Source organism: Lepus europaeus, chromosome 6 (genome assembly GCF_033115175.1).
Source record: "Lepus europaeus isolate LE1 chromosome 6, mLepTim1.pri, whole genome shotgun sequence".
Classification (NCBI taxonomy): Eukaryota; Metazoa; Chordata; class Mammalia; order Lagomorpha; family Leporidae; genus Lepus; species Lepus europaeus.
Window position 1 is genome coordinate 100,722,466 of NC_084832.1, and position 24,739 is coordinate 100,747,204.

A 24,739-nucleotide genomic window follows, 5' to 3' on the forward strand; every position below is an offset into this window, starting at 1 on the left:
AAATAAATAAATCTTAAAAAAAAAAAAAAAAAGACCCTAACTTGAGAGTTCCTATCGCATAAGTAGGCACTGGAGCGTGAAGTCACCTAAAGTCAAACAAGGTGGGGCAGAGAGAAAGCAGGGGAAGAGAATGGAACTGTACACTACGTGACCCTGCAGTGAGAGAATCGGAGCAGGTGACAGGAGAGATTAGAAAGCAGCAAACTAATGAAGAGTAGGCAGGGGGGTGGGGAGAAAAATCACAGAAAGTGGCTTGTGACCCAAGAAAACAGAATGCCTCCACCAGGGTCTGATGAACAGGGCTCATCAGATCAGGCGAAAACCAACGACACCGGGCTTGGCACCATGAAGGCCCTTGCTCCTGCAGTCAGGCCAGTCTGAGGTAAGTTTCAGATAGGAAGAAACGATGAATATGAAACAACACAGCAAAAACAGGGTCTCAAGCTGCTGCCAGGTGGTTAGTCAGTGGTATCAGTACCGTACAGCCTCTTAATGTTTACTGCTGATACGGACCACAGACAGTACCTCAGCACTATGTGACTAGACAATACGGCGGCTCCAAAAGCTGGGTGATGGGGTAACTGAGGTGGCAAATAAAATATACTCGATAAGGGGAAAAATGTACACTATCAATATGTAAAGGAACACTTTAATCATAACTTCAAATTACTTATTTTCAGGTTAAGACAAATGTTTCCATAAAGCAAGAGCTAAGTATTAATGTCTTTAAGTGGTTAACATGATTTGAAAATTTTTATTAAAAAGTGATCATTCTTACCATAAAACACTCATTACTGCTTTTATTCACAATAAATTCAGAGCTGAGTTTCCTGAGAATCTATATTCTTTAATAGAATACTCAGGATGACCGAGTACTGGACAGCTGTTCTCCAGAGTACTGGCTGAACACACAGTGATTACGAAACTGCTTCCCCTGGTTATGCTTACAAGGTTAATGTTCCTTGCAAGGCTCTCATCTTATCATGAAACGTACACAATCAGAGAAATATAAAAGAAATAGGGAAAAGAGCTTTTTCACTTTTATTAGAGGCTTTTGATAATGAAGACTTCATAAAATGTCATTAAATTCTGTTTGCTATACAATAACCATCTATTTCCAAGTAGGAGACATAACTATTAAATCACTTTGATATGTAAAATAATTCTGAATTCTTACTATAAAATGATTTGGGTAAAATATGAAACATTTTTGCAATAAAACTGACGGTTAATATTGCTTAAGTAGCAATATTAATAGGAAGGTTTCAGAAATGTCTCCTGAAAGAAATGGAAATGATTCCCCCGGCCAGATAAAAACTCTGAACAGTTAAAGCTAAGGTGTCAGAAACTAGACAAGGCTAGAGAACAGCACAGAACAAGAACAGCATGTGACACGGACTTCCTCCCTGTCACACTGGCAAACAGGTGATGACTGTGACTTATGATGCATAAGAAGATAGAACACGCTCTTCAGAAGGAAATCGCATGAGAAGATAATCCATATAAATAAACCTTTTACTGAAGTCTTGAATAGCTTCACAGGGAACAGAATCACCAAGTGGGTAGAGTCCATTTATACAACATGACACGATACATTTCAATGTCCCCCTCAAATACGCGGATAAACACAAATCAAACAGAAACATGCTTGAGACATTGTGATTCTCTCAATCACACATTCCTGTGCCACCACACTCAGCCAGTAGTGGCACCTGGATGCAAAGGTTTAACTCGTGCTAATCTGGACAAGCCAAGGCGGAGACTCTGATTTGGAGACTTAACTGTCGCTCCTGCTAGGGGGCTGCTCCTGGAGCTGCTACTTCCAGATGCCGCTGAAAGAAAAAATAAGTGATGCTGATTATGTCTGAAATCTCTTAATATACATTAATGTTTAAAGTAGCAGAAGAAAAAAGCTAGGTAAGCATCATTCTGCTTTCCAGGGTCCATTAACCAATACACTTGGTCTATAGAATGACAGCACTAAAGAGCAGAAAGGCTGTGCCTATTTTCAAACATTCCTGGAAGCCAAGGTAATGACATCAAAACTTTAACCATGAAAGGTGAAACAGGAAGCTGGGAGCAAATAACACTGGTTATAAAGACATAAAATCTTACACTCGCTTCATGTATACTATCACCTTATCATAGCAATTCTTTCTGCCTAGCATTAAATTTCAAAATTTGAAACAGCAAGAAAAAAAATTAAACAACTTGAATAATAAGGGAATGGCTAAACAAACGAGGAATAAATATAGCAACTTAAAACTTGGTTTTAAAGAATATTAATAGAGGGAAATGCTCAGATATTTCTTCGGCATCTACGACAAAATAATCTACCAGTGGTAGCCTTCCAAGCCCTTGCCCTTGATCACACATAACATGCAGTACCTGGTGGGACCCACTTGGGCCTCTTGCTTTCAGCAGAAGGGCTGCATATCTGTAACGGTTTCCTAGCGGCCTCTGAAGACAGGGAAACCTGCTTTGGTGAGGGCTGAGGTTCTGATTTGACAGCAGCTGCAGCAGAGTCTACTGAAGTCACTTATTTGAAAAGTACACATAAAAGAGCTTGTGAAATAGAAGAATCTAGTACATATTTATAAAAATTATAGTTACATAATCTTACACAAAATTAAAAAGGCAGTATCACAAATGTGGAAACCTTTATTGCACACCCAAGAATAACCATCCTTGATAGGCATTTATTTACATGCCAGCCAATGTGTGAAACATACCACATACATTGCCTTTAATCCTTTATGACAATTCTGATACACATTACTGGCCCCTCTGTCAGCTAAGGCAATGGAAAGGCTAAGTAATCTGCCTCTAGTTTGATAGCCAGGTGTGTCTGAGCCAGGATTAGAAACCACATTTGACTCCAAAGTCCATCCTTGAACAATTATGTGACAGTGTCTCACCAGTAGGTGTCAGCGAGGCAATGTACTAGGTTCAAGAGGAACACAGAGTAACTCAGGAACTCATGGATCCAGCTCCCAAGGGGGTCATGGTCCAGTCACTCAACTCCAGTGGGAAGGACAAGAAAATAGAAAGATGTGTCTAATGCGGTGTGTTAAGGGAAATGACAGACTCTAGAGGCATGCCTAGTAGCACAGGAAGTTATAGCTAGTACGCACGTCTACAGCACAGGGGGGAGGTGAGGATGGTTTGAACCAAGGCTGAAGAGAAGACGAGCTGTGGAAGTTTTCCAGAAGTAGAGCATGCAGAATTGGAGAATGAGACAAGTTCCAGAACCAGTACTGATTTGGTGTGGCTGGAGCAAGAATCTCAAGAAAAGAGGTGTGTGTGTGTGTGTGTGTGTGTCTGGAGAGTGAGAGTGAGAGAGAGAGGATGCAATCACTTGTGATGAGCTGTGCAGACCAAGAAAAGGAGTGTGTGCTGGTCACAACCAGGCATAAGTTTTATTTTCACAAGAGTTTACAGACATCTTTATGGTGGCAGTGTAGAGCAAGCAGACTGCCCTGCAGGCCACTGTAGGAACCCAGGAAACAAGTGCTGAGAGCCTGAACTAAAGTGAAGAGGGAAGGGAAAGCAGTACATTAGTTTCATGTTTAGTTCAAATGGAGACGAAGAAACGATCCATGACTTGCAATGGCTCCATGGTGCCATTACCTACAGAACGGCCACAAGGATGAGAGGAGATATAAGAGGACAAGACAGGAGCACAGGTGGAATATAAATTCACTTCCAGACAATGCTTGCTTTGAGATTCCTAAGAGGCATCCAAATGCATATGAACCTGAGCATTTTTACTACATACTCAACAGCGGTAGGTGCTCTGGGAATCTGCTCAAGAATTCATGACATTCTGGGATGGGTGTCCGGCCGAACAGTTAAGCCACCAATTGGGATGCCAGTGGGAATACCACATCCCACACTAGAGTGCCTGGTTTTGAGTCCTGGTTCCACTCTTGACTCCAGCTTCCTCCTAGTGTGCACCCTGGGAAGCAACAGATGATGGCTCAAGTACTGGAGTCCCTGCCACCAATGTGGGTTACCCAAATGGAGTTTCTGGCTCCTGGCTTCAGCCTGGCCCAGTTCCAGCTATTGACAGGCATTTGAGAAGTGAAAAAGCAAATGATAGTTCTGTCTTGCAAATAAATAAATAAGAATCTTTAAAACAAAACAAAACAAAAAAAGAACCAAAACATCCAAAAACCTCTAAAACCTCTAACCCTCATTAATTCAGAATCTAGCAGAGAAAGGACAATCAGTCTTTAAATCTTAGTGAGTGCCATGCTATTTAAGGTAACAGCAATTCTCCCTATTAAAAAAGGAAGTCTGAAAAATGGCAAACAGCATTTGTATTAAACATGACGTAACCATGAGAGTATTTCAGGCATGGAAAGCCAAGACACTGAGGCAAAAAAAAAAAAAAAAAAAAAAGAACTAAATGAAAGATCTCTGTGAGTGAGATCCCAGAGGAAAGAACGGGCCATCAAAGAAGGAGGTGCCTTTCTCTGAAGGGAGGAGAGAACTTCTGCTTCGACTATGACCTTGTCTAAATAAGACCGGAGTTGGCGAACTCAAAAGGCTTCCATAGCCTTGGCAACTCATGACAAGAGCCTAGGGTGATTTCTGATGCCATAAACAAGAGTGTCAATTGTTAAATCAACAACAGGAGTCACTGTGCACTTACTCTCCATGTAGGATCTCTGTCCTTAATGTGTTGTACTATCTGAATTAACAATATAACTAGAACTCAAACAGTACTTTACACTTTGTGTTTCTGTGTGGGTGCAAACTGCTAAAATCTTTACTTAGTATATACTAAATTGATCTTCTGTATATAAAGATAATTGAAAATGAATCTTGATGTGAATGGGACGGGAGAGGGAGTGGGGGAGGGGAGGGTTGTGGGTGGTAGGGAAGTTATGGGGAGAAAAAGCCACTGTAATTCAAAAGCTGTACTTTGGAAATTTATATTTATTAAATAAGTTAAAAAAAATAAACATGACATAAAATAGATATCAATAAATCAAGAAAATTCAGTTAATAGAAGTTGTATTTTACAATAATCTATCATATGTTACGAACTAAAAAATATCCTAACCTCCTATACATAAGCAGCAGGTATTTCATGCTCAAGCAGTCTCAAATTTCAGAAGTTTTATTGTAAAAATGGTTTTTACTAAATTTGGGGCAAAGAAACACAAAAAGGTGCCCTAACCATGTGGCAAAAGAGCTTTCAAATCAGAGATGAGGTCAAGCACAACAGCAAGGCATTAAAGCCATGCAAGCATCCTTGTTTAATTACCCAGAGAAAATGTGGTCCAGTGGACTGAGCTTGCCACTAAACGACACACTGGGTTCCAATATCAGCCGCGGCCCCTTCCCCTGTCGAATGTAAAATTCCCCAGTTTTAGCTTCTCAGAGCTTCTGTTTTTCTCCCTGTACAATCCAGGTGACCCGGCTACCACAAAGGGTGGCCGTTAAGGCCTGAGGCAGGCGAATGCATGGTAACCGCTAGCAGAGCTCAGGCTTGTCTGCGTTCCTCCCTTGCCCAGCCCTGCCCTGCTTTCTTGTATGTATTTTAACCAGAAATGAACACTGGTAAGATGTGGAGAACAAAGGTAAAGGTCAGAAAAATATAGCAAATAAACCAAACAAATAAACTGCCTTGAGAAAATGAAAATATTTTGGACCAAGCTTACCCAAAGCATTACATTTGGATTTAGAGTTCTTCTCTTTCTTTTCTACTGGGGATTTTACCTTCACTTCTTTCTTTTTAATTTCTTTAACTTTACTTTTTCTCATAGTGAAGTCTTCATCATTATCGTCACTCTCTCCATAATCAGAATCATCTGCAGAATCTTCACCTACAACACAAGAGCACAGACTTCACCTCAGTTCTAGAAAGTGGGTTTCTGATGCCCCAACTCTACCCACAGCTTTCACACCACATTCCTGGACACCTCTGCTGGCAGCAGAACGCTGCGAAGGCTGACACTGTGGGCACCGGGTCTGAATCCCAGCCCCTATACTTCCACATTGTGTAACCCCAGGCAGATTCCCTAACTGCACTGTACCTCAGTTTTCTCATCTCAAAAAGGGTGATAACTACAAAACCACATACAGGGTTGTTGTGCAGATTAACTCAACCTACATAAAGTATTTAGAATAACAACTAGTGGATGGCAAAAAAAATTTTCTAACTGCTGTTACCATGAGTATGATCATTTTCCCATCAGAAATCATTACTTTAGGAGCCAGCACTGTGGCTCAGTGGGTTAAAGCTGCGGCCTGCAGTGCAGGCATCCCATACAGGTGCCAGTTTGAGACCTGGCTGCTCCACTATCAATCCAGCTCCTTGTTAATGCGCCTGGGAAAGCAGAGGAAGATGGCTCAAGTTCTTGGGCCCTTGTACCCACATGGGAGACCTGGAAGAAGCTCCTGGCCTCCTCCTAATCCTCATGGCCATCTGGAGAGTAAACGAGTGGATGGAAGATCTCTCTGTGTAACTCTGCCTATCAAATAATAAATAAATCTTTAAAAAGGAAATCATTACTTTAGATTTTACCAGTTTAACTTGGTAACTTCTAAAAAAAAATGGTAGGGTATGACAATAAGTCTTTCAAAACATTTATGGTAATATCTGTATACCATAATCCCATAACGTTCAACATTCTAGAATAGAGGTCTAAGAGACTAATCATGCCACAACAATCTTCACTGACAGCCTTTGGGACATACCTCGATCTCCCACAGGCTCTCTTCTGTATAATATGGGATAACATAGGCCAGTGATGTAAAAGTGCTGCAGCTGCTCTGGAAAAAGCTTTGTCCACCCTGAGAGTTAAGCAATGATCTATTTTGGGAAGGTTAAGATCAGAAAACCATGTCCAGTAGATAATGAACTCTTGAAAGTAAGTGTAGGCCGGCACCGTGGCTCAACAGGCTAATCCTCCGCCTAGTGGCGCCAGCACACTGGGTTCTAGTCCCACTCGGGGCACCGGATTCTGTCCCGGTTGCCCCTCTTCCAGGCCAGCTCTCTGCTATGGCCCAGGAGTGCAGTGGAGGATGGCCCAGGTGCTTGGGCCCTGCACCCCATGGGAGACCAGGAGAAGCACCTGGCTCCCGCCTTCGGATCAGCGCGGTGCGCTGGCCGCAGCGGCCATTGGAGGGTGAGCCAGCAGCAAAGGAAGACCTTTCTCTCTGTCTCTCTCTCTCTCACTGTCCACTCTGCCTATCAAAAATAAAAAATAGGCCGGCACCGTGGCTTAACAGGCTAATCCTCCGCCTTGCGGCACCGGCACACCGGGTTCTAGTCCCAGTCGGGGCGCCGGATTCTATCCCTGTTGCCCCTCTTCCAGGCCAGCTCTCTGCTATGGCCCGGGAAGGCAGTGGAGGATGGCCAAAGTCCTTGGGCCCTGCACCCACATGGGAGACCAGGAGAAGCACCTGGCTCCTGGCTTCGGATCAGCGAGATGCGCCGGCCGCAGCAGCCATTGGAGGGTGAGCCAACGGCAAAAAGGAAGACCTTTCTCTCTGTCTCTCTCTCTCTCACTATCCACTCTCCCTGTCAAAAAAAAAAAAAAAAAGAAAGTAAGTGTAAAGTGTTAGTCTTATATTTATACAAACTTTTTTTTTCATTTAAAACTTTGTATACATGCTTATTGCAGAAAATGCTCAGTAAAATGAAAAGTAACAAAGCATACTTCAGAAAGCTCATGGGAAACAGAAATTTATTTTGGTGCAAAAAATTTTTTAAATCAGTACATACATGGAATATTCAGAAAATTCATGGAAAATGCCTATTATGAAAAAGCTATGCATAGACTTCAAATTTTTCACCAAAATAATCTTATCTTTTAATTACATTTTCCATGAACATGTTGAAGTACCTTCATACTTATTATAAAAAAAATGCAGGTCTGTGTTGTGGCACACTGGGTTAAGCTACTGCCTGTAACACTGGCATCCTATATTTGTACCACTTCAAGATCCAGCTGTTCCACTTTGAATCTAGCTCCCTGCTAATATGACTGGAAAAGTAGTGGAAAATGGCCCAAATATTTGGAACCCTGCCATCTACTTGTGAGACTGGGACTAGATTTCAGGCTCCTGGCATTAGCCTGGGCCAGCTCCGGCTGTTGCAGGTATTTGGGGAATGAACCAGCAGATAGATCTCTTTCTTGCTCTGTCTCTTCCTCTCTCTCTAACCCTGCCATTCAAATAGATAATAAAATCTGAAAGCAAGCAAGCAAGAGAGAGAGGGAGGGAGGGAAGGAGGGAGGGGAAATGTAGGCCATATTTTTTTAGAAAGTATTAAAAAAGAAAATTCAGGGTCAGCACTGTGACATAGTAGGTTAAGCCTCCACCTGTAGTGCTGGCATCCCTTATAGGTGCCAGTTCATGTCCTGGTTGCTCCACTTCCGACCCAGCTCCCTGCTAATGGCCTGGGAAAGCAGTAGAAGATGGCCTAAGTGCTTGGGCCCCTGCACCCACATGGGAGAACCAGAAGAAGCTCCTGGCTCCTGGCTTTGGCCTGGCCCAGCCCTGGCCATTGGGAATATTTGGGGAGTGAACCAGCAGATGGGAGGGCTTTCTGTAACTTCTTCAAATAAATAAATAAATCTAAAAAAAAAAAAAAAAAAAAAAATTTCACTCTAATCTTACTACTTGGAGATAACCTTTGCTGTCCTCACATATTAATACTCACCTATCTATCTAAATGACACAATATATTTTATATAGAAAAGAACATTTCAAACCTACAAAATAGATAATATAATAAAACACCACCCAGATTCAATGATTATCAATATTTTGCTACAAGAGCTGGTGCTATGGCATAGCGGGTAAAGCAGCTGCCTCCCATGTCAGCATCCCATATAGGTCAGAAACGCTACTCCATTCTTTCAGCTGGTCTAAATGCTGCTCATTTTACAAGGCTTGGCTTAAAGGTTACCTCCTACTCAAAGCTTTTTCCCTAAATGCCATAGCTAATTCAACTGTCCTGTGTGTTCCTCAAGTCTGCATACCCAGAGATTCAGCACAGTGCCATGGCCTCCAAGGCCGCTTTACCGGATTCCCTCTGAATTTGTGTTTCGGCAGGCTATAACTTACTGGTTGCAAAGTCTGGGTCAGTGTCATCAGCACTGTTGCCATCACTTCCTTCCCGAGAAGTCTTCCTCTGCTGCAGCTGAGCTTTGGATGCTGCCCTCCGCTTCCTGTTAGCCCCACAAACACCATCTTCCTCCGTGATCTTATCCAAATCTTTAGAAGATGAATAAAAGTCAGTGGAAGACCTCTTCCAACAGCAAATATTTTGGGAATAGCAGAATGGACACTGTTACGTCTGTTGCTTTTATCTGCCCAGGTTTGTCCCTCCCCTGCTTCTAGTAATCGATTTTGTAGTCCAATCTGGGTCAAATACCGTACATCAGTACCCTGGCAACAGAAGCTGGTTTTAAGCATTAGCTCAAGACCTGAACTGAGTTTTTGCCCAAGAATTTTCAAACTGCAACTGGGAAGATGCAGTCTGTTCTGGGGTCAATTACTGAAGGCTAAAAGTGGATGAGAACAAGGCTAGAAACAAAGACACAAAGGCCAGGAGGTGAAGAGGGTCTTTCACAAATTTAAACACCTTGGTTCTAGCCAGTTTCAGGAATTTAAAGAAAAGTCAGAAAAACAGTATGGTTGAGAAGAAATCATTAATATAAAAAACTTACCTAAATAATCACTGGTCACACTGCAATTAGAGAGATGAGGAGACTTTTTCATTGTTTCTGTTTCACTACTGCCATATTTTTCAATGCCTAAAAACAAAGAATAAAAAAGGAAACTCAGGCTTTACCTTAACCATCATATAGAACTGGGGTGGGGAACATCTGGCCCTCAGGCTGCATGAGGCCTGCAAAAATCATTCAGTCTGCCCTGACTATGCAACGGCAGGTGGGACCTGAAATCCAATAAATCTACAGCAAGCTAATTTTTAAGCTGTTCATTTCGTATGGCCCACGAATGACATTATAAATATCCATTGGCTCTTGGCAGAATAAAAGGTTCCCCACCCTTAATCTAGAGGTTAGAAGATTAGCATTAAAATATGATTGTATCGGGCTGGCGCCGCGGCTCACTAGGCTAATCCTCCGCCTTGCGGCGCCAGCACACTGGGTTCTAGTCCCGGTCGGGGCACCGATCCTGTCCCGGTTGCCCCTCTTCCAGGCCAGCTCTCTGCTGTGGCCAGGGAGTGCAGTGGAGGATGGCCCAGGTGCTTGGGCCCTGCACCCCATGGGAGACCAGGAGAAGCACCTGGCTCCTGCCATCGGATCAGCGCGGTGCGCCGGCCACAGCGCGCCTACCGCGGCAGCCATTGGAGGGTGAACCAACAGCAAAGGAAGACCTTTCTCTCTGTCTCTCTCTCACTGTCCACTCTGCCTGTCAAAATATATATATATATATATATATATATATATATATATATATATATAATTGTATCTAGATAGAGACATATGATCCCACACACAGACTAGCTCAGGGACGGCCTGGAGAGGTTAGCATACGAGCATTCTGGGCTCTGAAATCACTTAGGTCCAGATTCAGGCTCCCACGTAAACTGGCTACGTGACAACAGGCAAGTTGCTTACCTTTGCTAAGACTTAATTTCCTCAGCTATAACATGGAGATAAAAAATAGAGTCACATAGGTTATTATGGGAGATTAAATATTGATCTCATGTGGAAATTGCTGGTTATGGTGCCCAACACACAAGAAATAGATACTAAATTTTAACAATCACTTCTGTGTAGGCAAATTTATGCTTTTTTTGGAATATAAGGATTCCCCAATCATTATAATAACCTTAAAATAAGCTAAAGCATTTTAACAAAGCTTTAAGTCATGATAATTGATACTAAATGCCAATGCCAAAAAGTACATCATCCACTGAGTAGTGACATTTCTAAGTGCTATGCTTTCTCAATGTCTTATAAGAGATGGATTTCAATTTCTCAACTGTAGATATAATACATGACAATTAGCTTTCAAAGATTCTTCCATTTTGATTATTAAACATCTCTCTAATCTAACTGTTTCATTTTTAAATATGAGGCAGTATTGATTTCAAAAACACACATACAGGCCGGCGCCGCGGCTCACTAGGCTAATCCTCCGCCTTGCGGCACCAGCACACCGGGTTCTAGTCCCGGTCGGGGCACCGATCCTGTCCCGGTTGCCCCTCTTCCAGGCCAGCTCTCTGCTGTGGCCAGGGAGTGCAGTGGAGGATGGCCCAAGTCCTTGGGCCCTGCACCCCATGGGAGACCAGGATAAACACCTGGCTCCTGCCATCGGATCAGCGCAGTGCGCCAGCCGCAGCGCGCCTACCGTGGCGGCCATTGGAGGGTGAGCCAACGGCAAAAGGAAGACCTTTCTCTCTGTCTCTCTCTCTCTGTCCACTCTGCCTGTCAAAAAAAAAAACAAACAAACAAAAAAAAACACCACACATACAAAACTCTAGTTATACCCCTAAATAAGATAATGGGCTAAAACATCTCCCTTTATAAGAGAACTGAAGTCCAATTTAATCCAAAAAGCATTTTGGCAGCTTGAGCATCTTTTCCAGGAATAATGATTTGTCTTTCCAGAATGTCAACATTACCATCTGCTGCTGCATAGCTGCCAGAAAAATCAAAGAAAATCCAGAGTCATTCAAGTCATTTTCTAAATCTACTGAACTTAATAGCCAAATTAGCACTTTTAACCTTCTAGTATAATAAAAATTATCATTATTAGGTTATTAACTGGAGAAAAAGCAGCAGATTGTTAGTACTGGATACATCAATTCATTTGATCAAGAAATTAAATTTTCACTTTAAACCAAGATGGACTTTGAACATGTAGGCTCCTAGTCCACATCCTGGAGCTTCGAGTGTTAAGCAGAGATGCTTGTATGTTTGTATGAAATTTATGAAGCTGAATAAAGAATTAAATCCGACTGTATGCTTGGCAAATTGACTATTTACAGTTCCAAGTCTTCAAAGCTTGTTCTTTCCCTTGTGAAAACTCATCCAAAGAAATGATTACAAGAGCAATAAGGAAGTTTTCAAGGTTAATGTATAGGAAATTTACTTTTGTCTGGAGACGTCCGCACTCCAGTGGTGACTGTCGGATGTTCCTTCACTGATAAGGCTAGTGCAACTTCTAAGTCTCTCTGGTACAGCTTATCATCTAAAGCCATCCTGAAATAGAAATAAAAACGAGTTTTCAAAAACATCAAGCTAACTAAATAGCAAAGTTTGAGATTTTCCTAAATAACTATTTAAGAGTTGCTAATTTCATAAAAATTTTTTTCTATACATTTATTTTTTTATTTGAAAGGCACAGCAACAGAGAGTGAGAGACACAGAGAGCTCTTCCAATCCCTGGTTCATTACCCAAATGGCTGCAATAGCCAAGGTTGGGACAGGCAAATGCCGAGAGCCAGGAACTCCACCCTGGTCTCCCACATGTGTGGCAGAGACCTAAGGACTTAGGTCATCTTCTGCCTTCTCAGCCACATTACCAGGAAGCTGGATCACAAATGTAACAGCTGAGACTTGAACTAGCACTCCAACATGGAATGGCAGCATTGCAAGCGGTGCCAGCACCTCACAAAAATGTTTTTATAGGTTAATTGATCTTTGATGGTAAGACTCCTAAAATATACCAACAACGTTCTAAATATAGCATAACAGGAGCAGCCTGTACCTTCACCCTTACTATTCCCATTAATTGTAATCTCTCTCCTTAACCACCAGTTCCATCCACATGGGAAGCACCTGCTCAAACTAAACCAGACTCGCTTCAGATTTCACTTCCACTTAGACCTCCTCTGACCTCACCAGTACCCCTTTAGTAATGGTGTAAGTCTTTTGTAAATACATTAGAAAAAGTGTAGAGAATCAAATAGTGGTCATTAGGGGCTACGAAGAGTGGGGGGAGGGAGTATAAGGAGATCACTACCAAAATACAGTGAAATGGCAGGAGAAAGTTTTAGTGTTCTACAACACAGAAGGGTGATTGGTTTGTAACAACTTCATAAAAACATTTTTAATTTATTTGAAGGGCACTTTTTAAAAGATTTATTTATTTATTTGAAAGGCAGAGTTACAGAAAGAGACTCTTCCATCTGATAATTTGTTACATGTGTACAATCATGATAATCAAATCAGAGTAGTGAGCATGTCTCTCTTTTTCAAAGATTTCATTCTTCTTTGTGTTGAGAACCTTTAAATTCCTCCCTTCTACTTATTTATAAAATATATTAAAATTGTTATAAACCAGGGCTGGTTAAGCCTCCTCTTACATTGCCAGCATCACCTGTGGGTGCCGGTTCGCGATCCAGCTGCTCCACTTCTGATGCACCTGGGGAAGCAGAAGTTGGCCCAACTGCTCAGATCCTTGCACCCATGTGGGAGACCTGGAAGAAGCTCCAGGCTCCTAGCTTCAGCCTGGTCCATTTGGGGAGTGAACCAGTAGATAAAAGACCTCTTTCTGTGTCTCTACCTCTCTGTAACTCTTTCAAATAAGTAAAATAAAATCTTAAAAAAAGAAATTCATTTGTTTGAAGTGTACAATACAGTTTTTAGTGTAGTCTAAGTCATGAAAAAATCAGTTACCAAATTTCAGATCATTTTCACTATCCCCAAAAGAAACCACATAACCATCAACAGTCACCCCCCACTGTCCACATCTCCAGGTCCTGGCAATCATTAACCTATTCTCTATCTGTAGGGATTTGCCTATTCTGGATATTACCTACAAATAGGATAACATACTATGTGATCTTTTGTGTCTGGCTTGTTTCCTCAGTATGCTTTCATGTCTTTTCACAGCTGAGTACTATTCCATTGTACAGACACCCAATTCTGTTTTTCCATTCACGGGCTGATAGACATTTGGACTCTTCCACTTCGGCTGGTCTCAACACTCATGTGCAAGCTTTGGTGTGGGCATGTTTACATTCCTCTTGGGTTTATTTCTAGGCTGGTCATAGAACAACCCTATGCTTAACATTTTGAGAAACATCTGAATTTGAATTTCCCTGATTGCTAATGATGTTGCATTTAGGTATCTCCTTTGGAGAAATGTCCATTCAAATCTCTTGTGCAAATCTCTTTTTACTGTTGAGTTTTAAGAGTTTTAGGGGCCAGCGCTGTGACACAGCAGGTAAAACCCCGCCTGTAGTGCCAGCAACCTGTATAAGCACCTGTTCGAGTCCTGGCTGCTCCACTTTCAGTCCAGCTCTCTGCTATGTCTTGGAAAAGCATACAAGATAGCCCAAGTCTTTGGGCCCCTGAACCTGTGTGGGAGACCTGAAGGAGGCTCCTGGCTTCGAATCAGCCCAGCTCCAGCCATTGTGGCCACTTGGGGAGTGAACCAGTGAATGAAGACCTCTCTCTCTCTCTCTCTCTGCCTCTGCAACTCCATCTTCAAATAAACAATGAATCTTTGAAGAAAAAAAAAAAAGAGTTGTTTTATACTCTGGATACAATTCTCATATCAGTTATATTATCTGCAAGTCTTTTCTTTCACCCATGGATTGTTTTCTCCTTATATTCAAAATGTAGTACAAGAAATTTTAAAAACATAAGAGAAAAAGTAAACATGACATGAGGTAAGTTTCTCTATGTTAATTAGAGCAACTTGTAGCAATAATACGGTGTTTACTGATATTCCATCATTTAATGTTCCTCTTTTGCCCATCTCCTCTCCCTGCTACAAATTTGGGGCCTCTTAGGACTTCATTCATTCTCAACTCCCTCATAGGAATTAAAATAGAATTCCAGGTCTAGTCTAGAAACCACAGGACCTTCTCACTGCTAGACAAGTGTGGACAAGATGAGGAAAAATATCTTTTATCTACAGGAAAACAAATGTTTTAAACTCTCCAAAACAGTTTTTTTTTTTTTTGAAAGAATCACTGTTATAATAACTTTCATTTATCTTGCATTTTACAGAAGTCTATGAACGATTTTAAAAAAGCACCTCCTTACCCCATTATGTTTTTCTGACAGTTGTTAAGTAGGCAGCCACGGCGCCAGCCACAGTTCTTAAAAATTATAATTTTTAATAAAGTAGAGAGTCTTGTAAGATTTGAGGACTTCAGAGACAGGTATGTGGTCTTACAACAGCCACCCATCACTTCTACACTTTGTAATTATTATTGTTTTAATATTTAAATATGTATCTCATAATTGTAATTTTCTTTTTTTAACTCAACTGGTTAGAAGGGAATCATGGGCCGGCGCCATGGCTCACTAGGCTAATCCTCTGCCTGCGGCGCAGGCACCCGGGCTCTAGTCCCGGTTGCTCCTCTTCCAGTCCAGCTCTCTGCTGTGGCCCAGGAGGGCAGTGGAGGATGGCCCAAGTGCTTGGGCCCTGCAAACCACACGGGAGACGGGGAGGAAGCACCCGGTTCCTGGCTTCGGATCAGTGCAGTGCCAGCTGTAGTGGCCATTAGGGGAGTGAACCAACGGAAGGAAGACCTTTCTCTCTGTCTCTCACTGTCTGTAACTCTACCTGTCAAATAAAAATAATAATAAAAAAAGAAGGGAATCATGGTATATCCTTGTTATCCTACATGCACTAAATAAGATGTATGATTCTCTATGAGTTCTAACTTAAACCACGAGTTTAAATCTGTGTCTGCTTTAAATGAACACATCTAATGTCATATACTTACTGTCTGTCTTACCTCTCACCTTTTTTTAGGGGTTTTCTCTTGGAGTGGGATGTCTTGTTTCTGGACATTCTTCAAGTTAGATTTTGGTTTATCTTGTTTTAACTCCTTTGGTGTTGTTCTGGATTTCTTGTTTAAAGGTATAGTTGCCGAAACAAAATCATCTATTTATGTAGGAATTAAAAATAAATAAAATTGATTTCTTGGCAATTGAAATTCATTACAGTGGATGTTCAAGTTTTCTACAATTTAAAAATCATGGGTGGTATTCTTCTTGTCTTTATTCTAACTCTTCTGTTTTAACTCCTCTTTGCTTTTGTAGCCTTTATTTTTAAATACCAATCCATCAAAAAACAATTTACTTTAAAAACTGCAAAGGCAATTAAGGTAGCATCTAAATGTAAAACATATGCTTAATAAAAAACCTATAAAGCCATTAAGAAAATTGTAGAATTTTATCATATTGAAAAGTGAAAAGAAATTATTTTTATGGCAACTACACACTGCAGTCAAATGTCTGCTTTCAAAGGCCCATTACCTTTTCCTTCTACATGAACCAAGCTATTAAAGTAAGGAGCATCACGGGAAAGGGACAGACGCTCCTATTCCACAATAGCACTCTTTTCTGTCCACTATCATATTGATCTCCCTATGTTCCTACCAAAGTAACTTCTGGTAAAGAGATGTTCCTTTCTAGGCAATTACTGTTTCTTCTAGGTTTTTTTGTTTTGTTTTGTTGTCCTACTAATCCTCAGAACTATTACATTCTTCTCTGGACACTCAATATAAAATTGCTGCTGTGGCTTTTAAACATATATATGACACCTGTATACATACCATACCTTCAGGGCCAATGTAGTCTTAATCATATACTTTAGCATTTATTAATACATGTTGCCTCTTACATGGGTTTCCTATCTAGGGACATATGTAACTTATGACTTGCTGTGCCCTTAAGCTATGCACAACACCCAGAACATAAATAGCAGTTTATAACTATGTAGTGACTGATGGTGGTAACAGAAAGCTCAGTTACACTCTGCAGTATTTTCTCCCATGTTGTAGGCATACGTACATAAGGCTGTACCCACGGCAAAACCAGATTCCTTCAAACCTAGGAATTACTATTTTACATACAGAAAACTTTGGAGGTCTGAGAAAGAAACATACAACTTACTTCAAAGTATAATGCAATCTGATACAAAGTTTTTCAAAATTCTCAAAGTGCTCTTACAGCAGAGACAAGTAAATACACAACCAATATGGCATAGCTTAAGGCCAACCTTTCTTCTAGGTCTTATTTTATATTGCAATTAATGGAAATTTTTATATAATACCCTGTAATATATTTGCATCACAAAAAAATGTTCCTTCTTTGGGGAACAGAGGAGACAAAACCTGATCTCAGAAACAGAGAGCAGCTAAGCTCTAAAGTGCCACTTATCACTTCATATATTCATGTATCATTCACCTACACCATTCCTATCAGTGTAATTATCAGCATTAATTATTCAAAATCCTTAGGAAATTCTTTTTCCAACTAACTTCAAATGCAACTGGAGGATATGTTAGATATATGAGCTATAAATGGCATGTAAATAAATTTGTACATCTGTAAAACAAATATAAGAAGCTCTACTTACCATCACTGTCTGAGTCCTCAAACTGTGAGTAATTGACTGGTTTCTTATGTCTATGACCAAGACAGAAATGTTTCATTAACACTTGTCAATTTCTCATCTGCATTCCTTAAGACTATTAACAGTCTTGAATAAAAATGTGTTTGGATTCTCTTAAAAATACTTAAATGCGATCTGCATTTCTACAACAGGGATTTAGCATTAACTGAAATAGTTCAAAGGGTACTTTTTTTTTTAAGATTTATTTTATTTATTTGAAAGAGTTACAGAGAGAGGGAGAGACACAGAGCGAGGTCTTCCATCCACTGGTTCACTCCCCAGATGACCACAATGGCCGGAGCTGCGCCGATCCAAAGCCAGGAGCCAGGAGCTTCCTCTGGGTCTCCCATACGGGTGCAGGGTCCCAAGGACTCGGGCCATCCTCCACTGCTATCCCAGGCCATGGTAGAGAGCTGGATCGAAAGAGGAGCAGCCGGGACTAGAACCAGTGCACATATGGCATGCTGACACCTCAGGCCAGGGCTTTAACCCGCTGTACCACAGCGCCGGCCCCTCAAAGGTACTTTAAGAAGTTCATGTAAGGGCCGGCGCCATGGCTCACTACACTAATCCTCCCCTGTGCCCCCCCCCCCGCCCCTTCTAGTCCCGGCTGGGGTGCTGGATTCTGTCCCAGTTGCTCCTCTTTCAGTCTAGCTCTCTGCTGTGCCCAGGAGGGCAGAGGAGGATGGCCCAAGTACTTGGGTTCCTGCACCCGCATGGGAGACCGAGAAAAAGTACCCGGCTCCTGGCTTCGGACTGGTGCAGCACTGGCCGTAGCAGCCATTAGGGGAGTGAACCAACGGAAGGAAGACCTTTCTCTCTGTCTCTGTCTCTAACTCTCTCTCTCTCTTTCTCTCTCTCTGTCTCTAACTCTCTCTCTCTGTCTCTCTCTCTCACTGTAACTCTGCCTGACAAAAAAAAAAGTTCATGTAGGGCCAGTGCTATGGCATAGCAAGTAAAGCCGCCACCTGCAGTGCCGGCATCCCATATGGGCACCAGTTCGAGTCCCTGCTGCTCCACTTCCAATCCAGCTCTCTGTTATGGCCTGGGAAAGCAATAGAAGATGGCCCAAGTGCTTGGCCCCCGCACTCGCATGGAAGACTCGGAAGAAGCTCCTGACCTTGGATCAGCCCAGCTTCAGCCACTGGAGCCATTTGGGGAGTGAACTAGTAGATGGAAGATCTCTCTCTGCCTCTGCCTCTCTGTAACTCTGTCTTTCAAATAAATAAATAAATCTTTTTTAAAAAAGTTCATTGAAAATGGAGGTATAAAAAGAAAATTTAAATCTATTCAGTTTTTTCATAATTTGCATTTTCCACAACCTTTCTGAAGGCACCTTGTATAATTATACCTGATTTACCTGATATGGAAAAAATTCAGATAACTTGTAAGAATAACCCACATAATTAACAATTACAATTTATATGCTGTTTAATTGCTATTGGACATTTGTAAGTTACTCTTGTATGACCTTTTTTGTTTTGTATGTGCATTCTATCTTTCTTACTATATTACACCTTAAAAAAAAAAAAAAAAGATTTTTACAGAGATAGAGAGAGAAATCCCCAAATGGCCACAACAGCCAGGGCTGAGCCAGGCTGAAGCCAGCAGCCAGGAGCTTCATCTGAGTTTCCCACGTGGATGCAGGGGCCCAAAGATCTGGGCCATCTTCCACTGCTTTCCCAGGCTATTAGCAGGGAGCTGGATCAAAAGCAGAGCAGCCAGGACTCAAACCGGTGCCCATATGGGATGCTGGCATTGCTGGTGGAGCTTAACTTGTTATGTTAATGCCACGTTGGCCCTAGTTAGAAACTTCTTGATACTACAATCCATCCTTTTTGATGTCTCCACAATACAAAATAATGTTTTTTATGCAATGGGCTCTTTAAAAATGGTGAGTGACCTTGTTCCTACCACCTGAAATGAATCTTTTTTATTTATTTATTTATTTATTTATTTATTTTTGTTTTTGACAGGCAGAGTGGACAGTGAGAGAGAGACAGAGAGAAAGGTCTTCCTTTTGCCATTGGTTCACCCTCCAATGGCCGCCGCGGTAGGCGCACTGCGGCCGGCGCACCGCGCTGTTCCGATGGCAGGAGCCAGGTGCTTCTCCTGGTCTCCTATGGGGTGCAGGGCCCAAGGACTTGGGCCATCCTCCACTGCACTCCCTGGCCACTGCAGAGAGCTGGCCTGGAAGAGGGGCAACCGGGACAGCTGAAATGAATCTTTAAGCTACATGAGGACATTAGAAGAAAATCAAAAGGAAAAAAAATAGCATTTCCGTCTTTGTGCCTCTAAGCACTAAATGATTCAAATGGTCTTCTAGTCCTGGCTTCTACCTTCTTTCTGTCAAACATCCCAGTGGAATAGCTAGTTGGTCAGTTGGCTGTTCCTTCAAGCAAAAATGATGTTCCATGAAAAAGAAACAAATTCCACTGTCGATTCGAGCTCACAAATGCTTTTCCTTGAGATAAGCATCCACACTTCAGCATGTAGAAGAGCTTTAGGTGCACTGCCTACTGCCTCACACCCAACCTTCAAAAAAGCGTACTCACGTTACTCTCCTACTCTCCAGAGTTTTACAGAATTTCAGAGCTGACTAAAACACAGGACCCCCAACCTTAGAAATCCTGAGATTCAGTAATAGTAAAAGGAAATTGAAAACCTATTTGAAAAAGAATACACTCAAGGGTTGAGGTATAATGAATACAGTAACTCTCACTGCTTTATCAAGAATATTCTTAAATGAAGCTGATTTTCTTCCCACTCTGAAGGTTAGCAGTAAAGAATGCCACCACTGTGAGCAGTCTGATGCCACTGTCTCCACGCGTGCTGAGGTGCCCGCAAGCTTTCTAATCACTGCAGGGCAAATGACCGAACAGTGAAAAAGGCAAATAATGTCTGAGGATTGTTATGAAAATAGCCTTACCTTTGAAGACCGGAGAGAGTTTCAGGGACCCCATGAGGTAGCAGAACATACCTTTTTCTTTTTTTATGAAAGCGAATCTAAGCTTTCATGATATTGACACACAAATGCCTTGAAGTGTAAAGGATTATTTGGCAAATTGTGGGTTTTCTGCTTTTTTATTTTTTTGCCAAAGAAACCTTTTATTTAAGGACTACAAACTTCATGCATTTCCTAAGTACAACTTGAGGAATATAGTGATTCTTCCCACCATACCTGCCCTCCCACCCCTCCTCCTCCTCCCTCTCCCATTCCCAGTCCCATTCTCCACTAAGATCCATTTTCACATAACTTTATACACAGAAGACCAACTCTATACTAAGTAAAGAGTTCAACAATTTGCACAAAGGAGAAAAAAAAAACTGTTCCTCAACAGTCGAGACAACGGCTGGCAGAACATACTTTAACAATCATTTCTCCGAACAAAGAGACTATCTCTTTGCTACTTGGATGCTTAAAACCCACTTCAAGTTGAGCATGTCTCTAATTCCCCACATGTCATTTTTCTGGTGTTTCCCATACCACTCAGTACAAAAGACATCCATTCAGTGGCTCAGAAATACTACGGAGTCATCCTTGATTTTTTTTTTTTTTAACCACTTCATCACAGGGATCGTGCTCATCCACTTCATTAGCAAGTTCCACCAGCAGAATATATCCCAGCTTCACCTTCCATTCTATATCGACTAATAACACCCCAGTCCAAACCACCGCCCAATGACCTAACTGGGTTTCCTACTCCCATTCTGGTCACCCCATCCTCCACTCATTCTCCACCAGCTGCCAGTCATCTCTAACAGCAAAATTAGATTTTTCTTATGAAGTCTCCATTGACTTTCCGCTGGCCTTGGGATAAAATCCAAACTCCTTCTTCAGGCTGACAAGGTCCTACCAACTCAGACACCAGCCTACTTCACCAACCTAATCCCCTATGGAGCCACGGCTGTCGCTCAACGCATCAAGCTCGGGGCCTTGGCTCTTACTCGCTCTACCTGGAGTGTCCCCTACTCTTAGGAGACTAGCTCCTTCTCTTGGCTCGTGTCCATCACACGTCTTCCTCCTTGGAAAGCACGCCCTCGCCATCCTGCTCCCCTCTTTCCCACTCTGTCGCGTTGCCATGTTTATTTTCGGCGCCCTAACCTCCCCTCCCCCTAGAAGGAACCCTCCAGCACCTGGTACGGTATAGAAAAAGCAAGTGTCTTCAATAACGCTTTTGCATGAATGGCTGACTGGGGCTTCCGAAAGCACTGGCGTGCAACGAAGCGGAGGAAGACTTTCAAGAATATAATGGAAAGCGCAGTACAACGGTCTGGGGTCCGACGACTCAGGGTTGCGCACTGCGCCACCTGCAAGCTGTGTGACCCAGGTAAATTGGCCCAGCAGTTGGCAATCGATAAGAGAGGGAGATCTACGTCTCCTGTATCGAGAATTGCAGAGAGGAACACGCAAGCGGGCGTGCGGGGAAACAGAAGCGCTGCTCACACGCTTGCAGACGGCCTCGTTCGGGTGCGGTGAGCAAAAGGAATAGCAACAGCTGCGAAGGGAGGCCACCGGTGCTCCTCCCGGGGACTAGCGTGGTCCAACAACCGCCCATCCACCCCCTTACCCGGCCCTTTCCCTCCATCCGGGGCCGACGCGGTCTACACTGTCTCCCCGCTCCTTCTCCCCACCCCGGCGGGGCGTCACAAGCCACCCACCTCACAGGCCGCACCATGGTCGCTCTCAACGCTGGAAACCCCGCGGCTCTCAGGTTCTTCGGGTCCGCCGCGGCGGTTTCAATTCCCGCCCAAAATCAGACATCCCGCATTCCGCCCCGCGGCCAGCAGCCATCCAATCACCACCAGCCACCCGCGGCGGCGCATGCGCCCTAAGAAGAGCGCGTGACCTCACGGCCTTCCCCAGGCATTGCCCTAGCATCCGGCTAGCCGGAACCGAGTGTGTGTATTTCCGCAGCACTTTCGTCACGCTGAGGGGCTTCTGCGTTCTCTCTGATATACACAGTAACAATAGAAATACACATTATTGCATCTTTCAAATGATTAAACATGAGCATACTGGAACAAAAGGGTACTTGGACCGAGGATTCTTCTACAAAGTGCCAGAAAAATGGAACAGGCGTGAGCGAATCTGCCGTGGCGGATCTGCCGGCTATAAAAACAAGAGTAAGTCAGCTGACGGTTCTGGTGCCCAGGCTCTCTGACAGCTCGGCGTGAGCGAGCCGCTTCGGAACTAGGTGAGGTGAGCCCTCAGCCGAGAGCTAGGAATACCCTTCCGGCTGAAACCCTGCAGTAGCCGAACTTGTTCCCTCCCCTGGCTGGAGCCCCTGCGCCGGGCAGGCTGCCATCTCGTTCCCTGACCGACGCGAGCCGCAGACTCCGCTCTCGGGCTTGTGTGAGCTGAGTCTGGCCCTCCTCCTATTCCGATTTTGTATCTTCTATGATATCACGGCTGCTAAAAAGTGAGGCAAGGGCTTCAAAGTAGTCAGAAGTAACTAAAATGTGCGTTTTTGGAACAGGAGTCTAAACGTTGAATCGGCTGAAGCCGGAGCTAATGATTGGTTACCGAAAGCAATGCTTCTGAGCTAGTCAGACCCAAAGCCCTTATTTCCGCAAATTTCAATGCCCAGCAGCAGTGTTCCTTTGCTGCTCTGATTTTATTGTGTGTATTCAGTTAGTAACCCGTGGGTTTTTTTTTTTTTTTTTTTTACAGGCACAGTGGATAGTGAGAGACAGACAGACAGAGAGAAAGGTCTTCCTTTGCTGTTGGTTCACCCTCCAATGGCCGCTGCGGCCGGCGCATCGCGCTGATCCGAAGCCAGAAGCCAGGTGCTTCTCCTGGTCTCCCATGCGGGTGCAGGGCCCAAGCACTTGGGCCATCCTCCACTGCCTTCCCGGGCCATAGCAGAGAGCTGGCCTGGAAGAGGGGCAACCGGGGTAGAATCCGGAGCCCCAACCGGGACTAGAACCCGGTGTGCCGGCGCCGCAAGGCGGAGGATTAGCCTGGTGAGCCGGGGCGCTGGCCATAACCCGTGGATTTTATGCTGATGTGTTCCTAGTGTATTTTATAGTCACTGCCTTGCGCATATCGATCTTACGTTGGTCGGATGCTTTGTGTTCGTTGTTTGACTCGCGTAACAGATCTGCGAGGTACGTGACATTATCTCCAGCTGATAGTTGTTGAGACGGCGAGTGAACGGTGGAGTCAGGATTTGAACTCCTCGAATGACAGAGTCAGGCACCTGTTCTCCGATCGCGACACTGTCCTCTGTCAGTAAACATTTGCCTGGGGTCCGTGTGCACCCTGGTTCATATGAAGCTGGAGTTGTCGGTAGGGGTTAGATCCTGCGGGGGGGCCTTGGATGCCATGTCAGGGAGTGTTGGGAGGAGGTAGGGCGGAGTTTTAAGTGGAGGGAGTCTAAAATATGGAGAGGTGGGGTTGTGTTTCCACTGGCCACAGGGAATTCTGTTTGGCTGTTTAATTAATCCAGACCAGGTGGTGGTGATGATGCTACACATGAAGTCAGTGGGAGGTATCTTTTTGTATCGTATTCTCCCCTCGCTGGCTGAGCTCAGAACTTCTGATGGCACATAGCTCTGGGTTCTACAAATTAGTTGGCTTTCAGTTTTAACCATCAGAAAGATTTTTAATGTAAGACCCTTATTTTTCCGTACATGTACATTGCACTTAATAGAATCATACATTTTAACTTTTTTAAAATTGTGTTTTCACATGTTGCATCATCTTTGAGAATTTACATTTCCCAGAGGTAAAATCTATTTATTCAATATTAGAAAGTGTTTTCTCTCTTTCTCTGTCACCCCTCCTTGCCTTTTAAGGTTTATTATTTATTTATTTGACAGGCAGAGTGACAGAAGGAGGGAGACAGAGACACCTTCTATCTTCTGGTTCATTCCATGAGTGGCTGCAATAGCTAGGTCTGGACCAGGCCAAAACCAGGAGCCAGGAACACTATCTGGACCGCCCACGTGGGTGGCAGGTACCTAAGTACTTGGACCATCCTCCACTACCTTCCTGGGTGCATTAGCAGGTAGCTAGATCAGAAGTGGAGCAACTGGGACTCTTACGGGCACTCCAGTATGGGATGCCAGTGACACAAGTGGCAGCTTAACCTTCTGTGCCACAATGCTGGCCCCAGGAATGGAATTTCTGCATCATTGAACGTACCGGCTACTGTTGGTAGCTACTGTCAGTTTTATAGAATTGTTGTACATATTTCCATTGCTATATATTTAATAAATGGGGGTTAACCCATTCTGTGAGTAAAACATACATACTCATTCTTTGTATTAGTATGAAATAGACAAAATTTTTATACATTTTTACTTAAAATTTTTATGTATGCATATTTGAAAATATAGTCTGGATAATTCATCAAATCCGTCCCTCAAAAAC

At 43.1% G+C, this 24,739-nt stretch overlaps 2 protein-coding genes across 5 annotated transcripts in view; one reads left to right on the forward strand and one right to left on the reverse strand.

Moving 5' to 3' along the window:
* Positions 1–669: 669 nt before the first annotated feature.
* Positions 670–22,178, reverse strand: RAD51AP1 (RAD51 associated protein 1). 2 transcript variants are annotated; one of them, XM_062194762.1, is made up of 9 exons: positions 22,024–22,178; positions 17,326–17,375; positions 15,705–15,846; positions 12,091–12,200; positions 9,693–9,779; positions 9,088–9,237; positions 5,673–5,837; positions 2,389–2,538; positions 682–1,832 (listed from the first exon to the last, which is right to left on the reverse strand). In XM_062194762.1, exons 1-9 carry the CDS (start codon positions 22,038–22,040, stop codon positions 1,696–1,698), a joined length of 1,008 nt encoding a protein of 335 aa, XP_062050746.1. In that variant the 5' UTR covers positions 22,041–22,178; the 3' UTR covers positions 682–1,695. The 2 variants fall into 2 exon arrangements, with proteins under 2 accessions (XP_062050747.1, XP_062050746.1); XM_062194763.1 differs by lacking the exons at positions 17,326–17,375; positions 22,024–22,178 and having other exon boundaries at positions 670–1,832; positions 15,698–15,840.
* A 139-nt stretch (positions 22,179–22,317) lies between these two features.
* FERRY3 (FERRY endosomal RAB5 effector complex subunit 3) overlaps positions 22,318–24,739 on the forward strand; it is a 46,145-nt gene continuing 43,723 nt past the window's right edge. The window contains exon 1 of one of the 3 annotated variants that reach the window (XM_062194764.1): positions 22,318–22,488. In XM_062194764.1, coding sequence (XP_062050748.1) covers positions 22,362–22,488 — 127 coding nt within the window. In that variant the 5' untranslated portion in view covers positions 22,318–22,361. Of the gene's footprint in view, positions 22,565–24,739 lie in introns of all 3 variants that reach the window. The other 2 variants (XM_062194765.1, XM_062194766.1) reach the window with 2 other exon arrangements.

Bases quoted from the DNA above. Each gene is read 5' to 3' on its own strand.
- RAD51AP1 (XM_062194762.1), bottom strand. The intron at 15,847-17,325 runs GTAAGTAGAGCT...CTACATAAATAG, and splicing joins TGAGGACTCAGACAGTGATG to ATGATTTTGTTTCGGCAACT. The intron at 9,238-9,692 runs GTAAGTTTTTTA...CATCTTCTAAAG, and splicing joins TGTGACCAGTGATTATTTAG to ATTTGGATAAGATCACGGAG.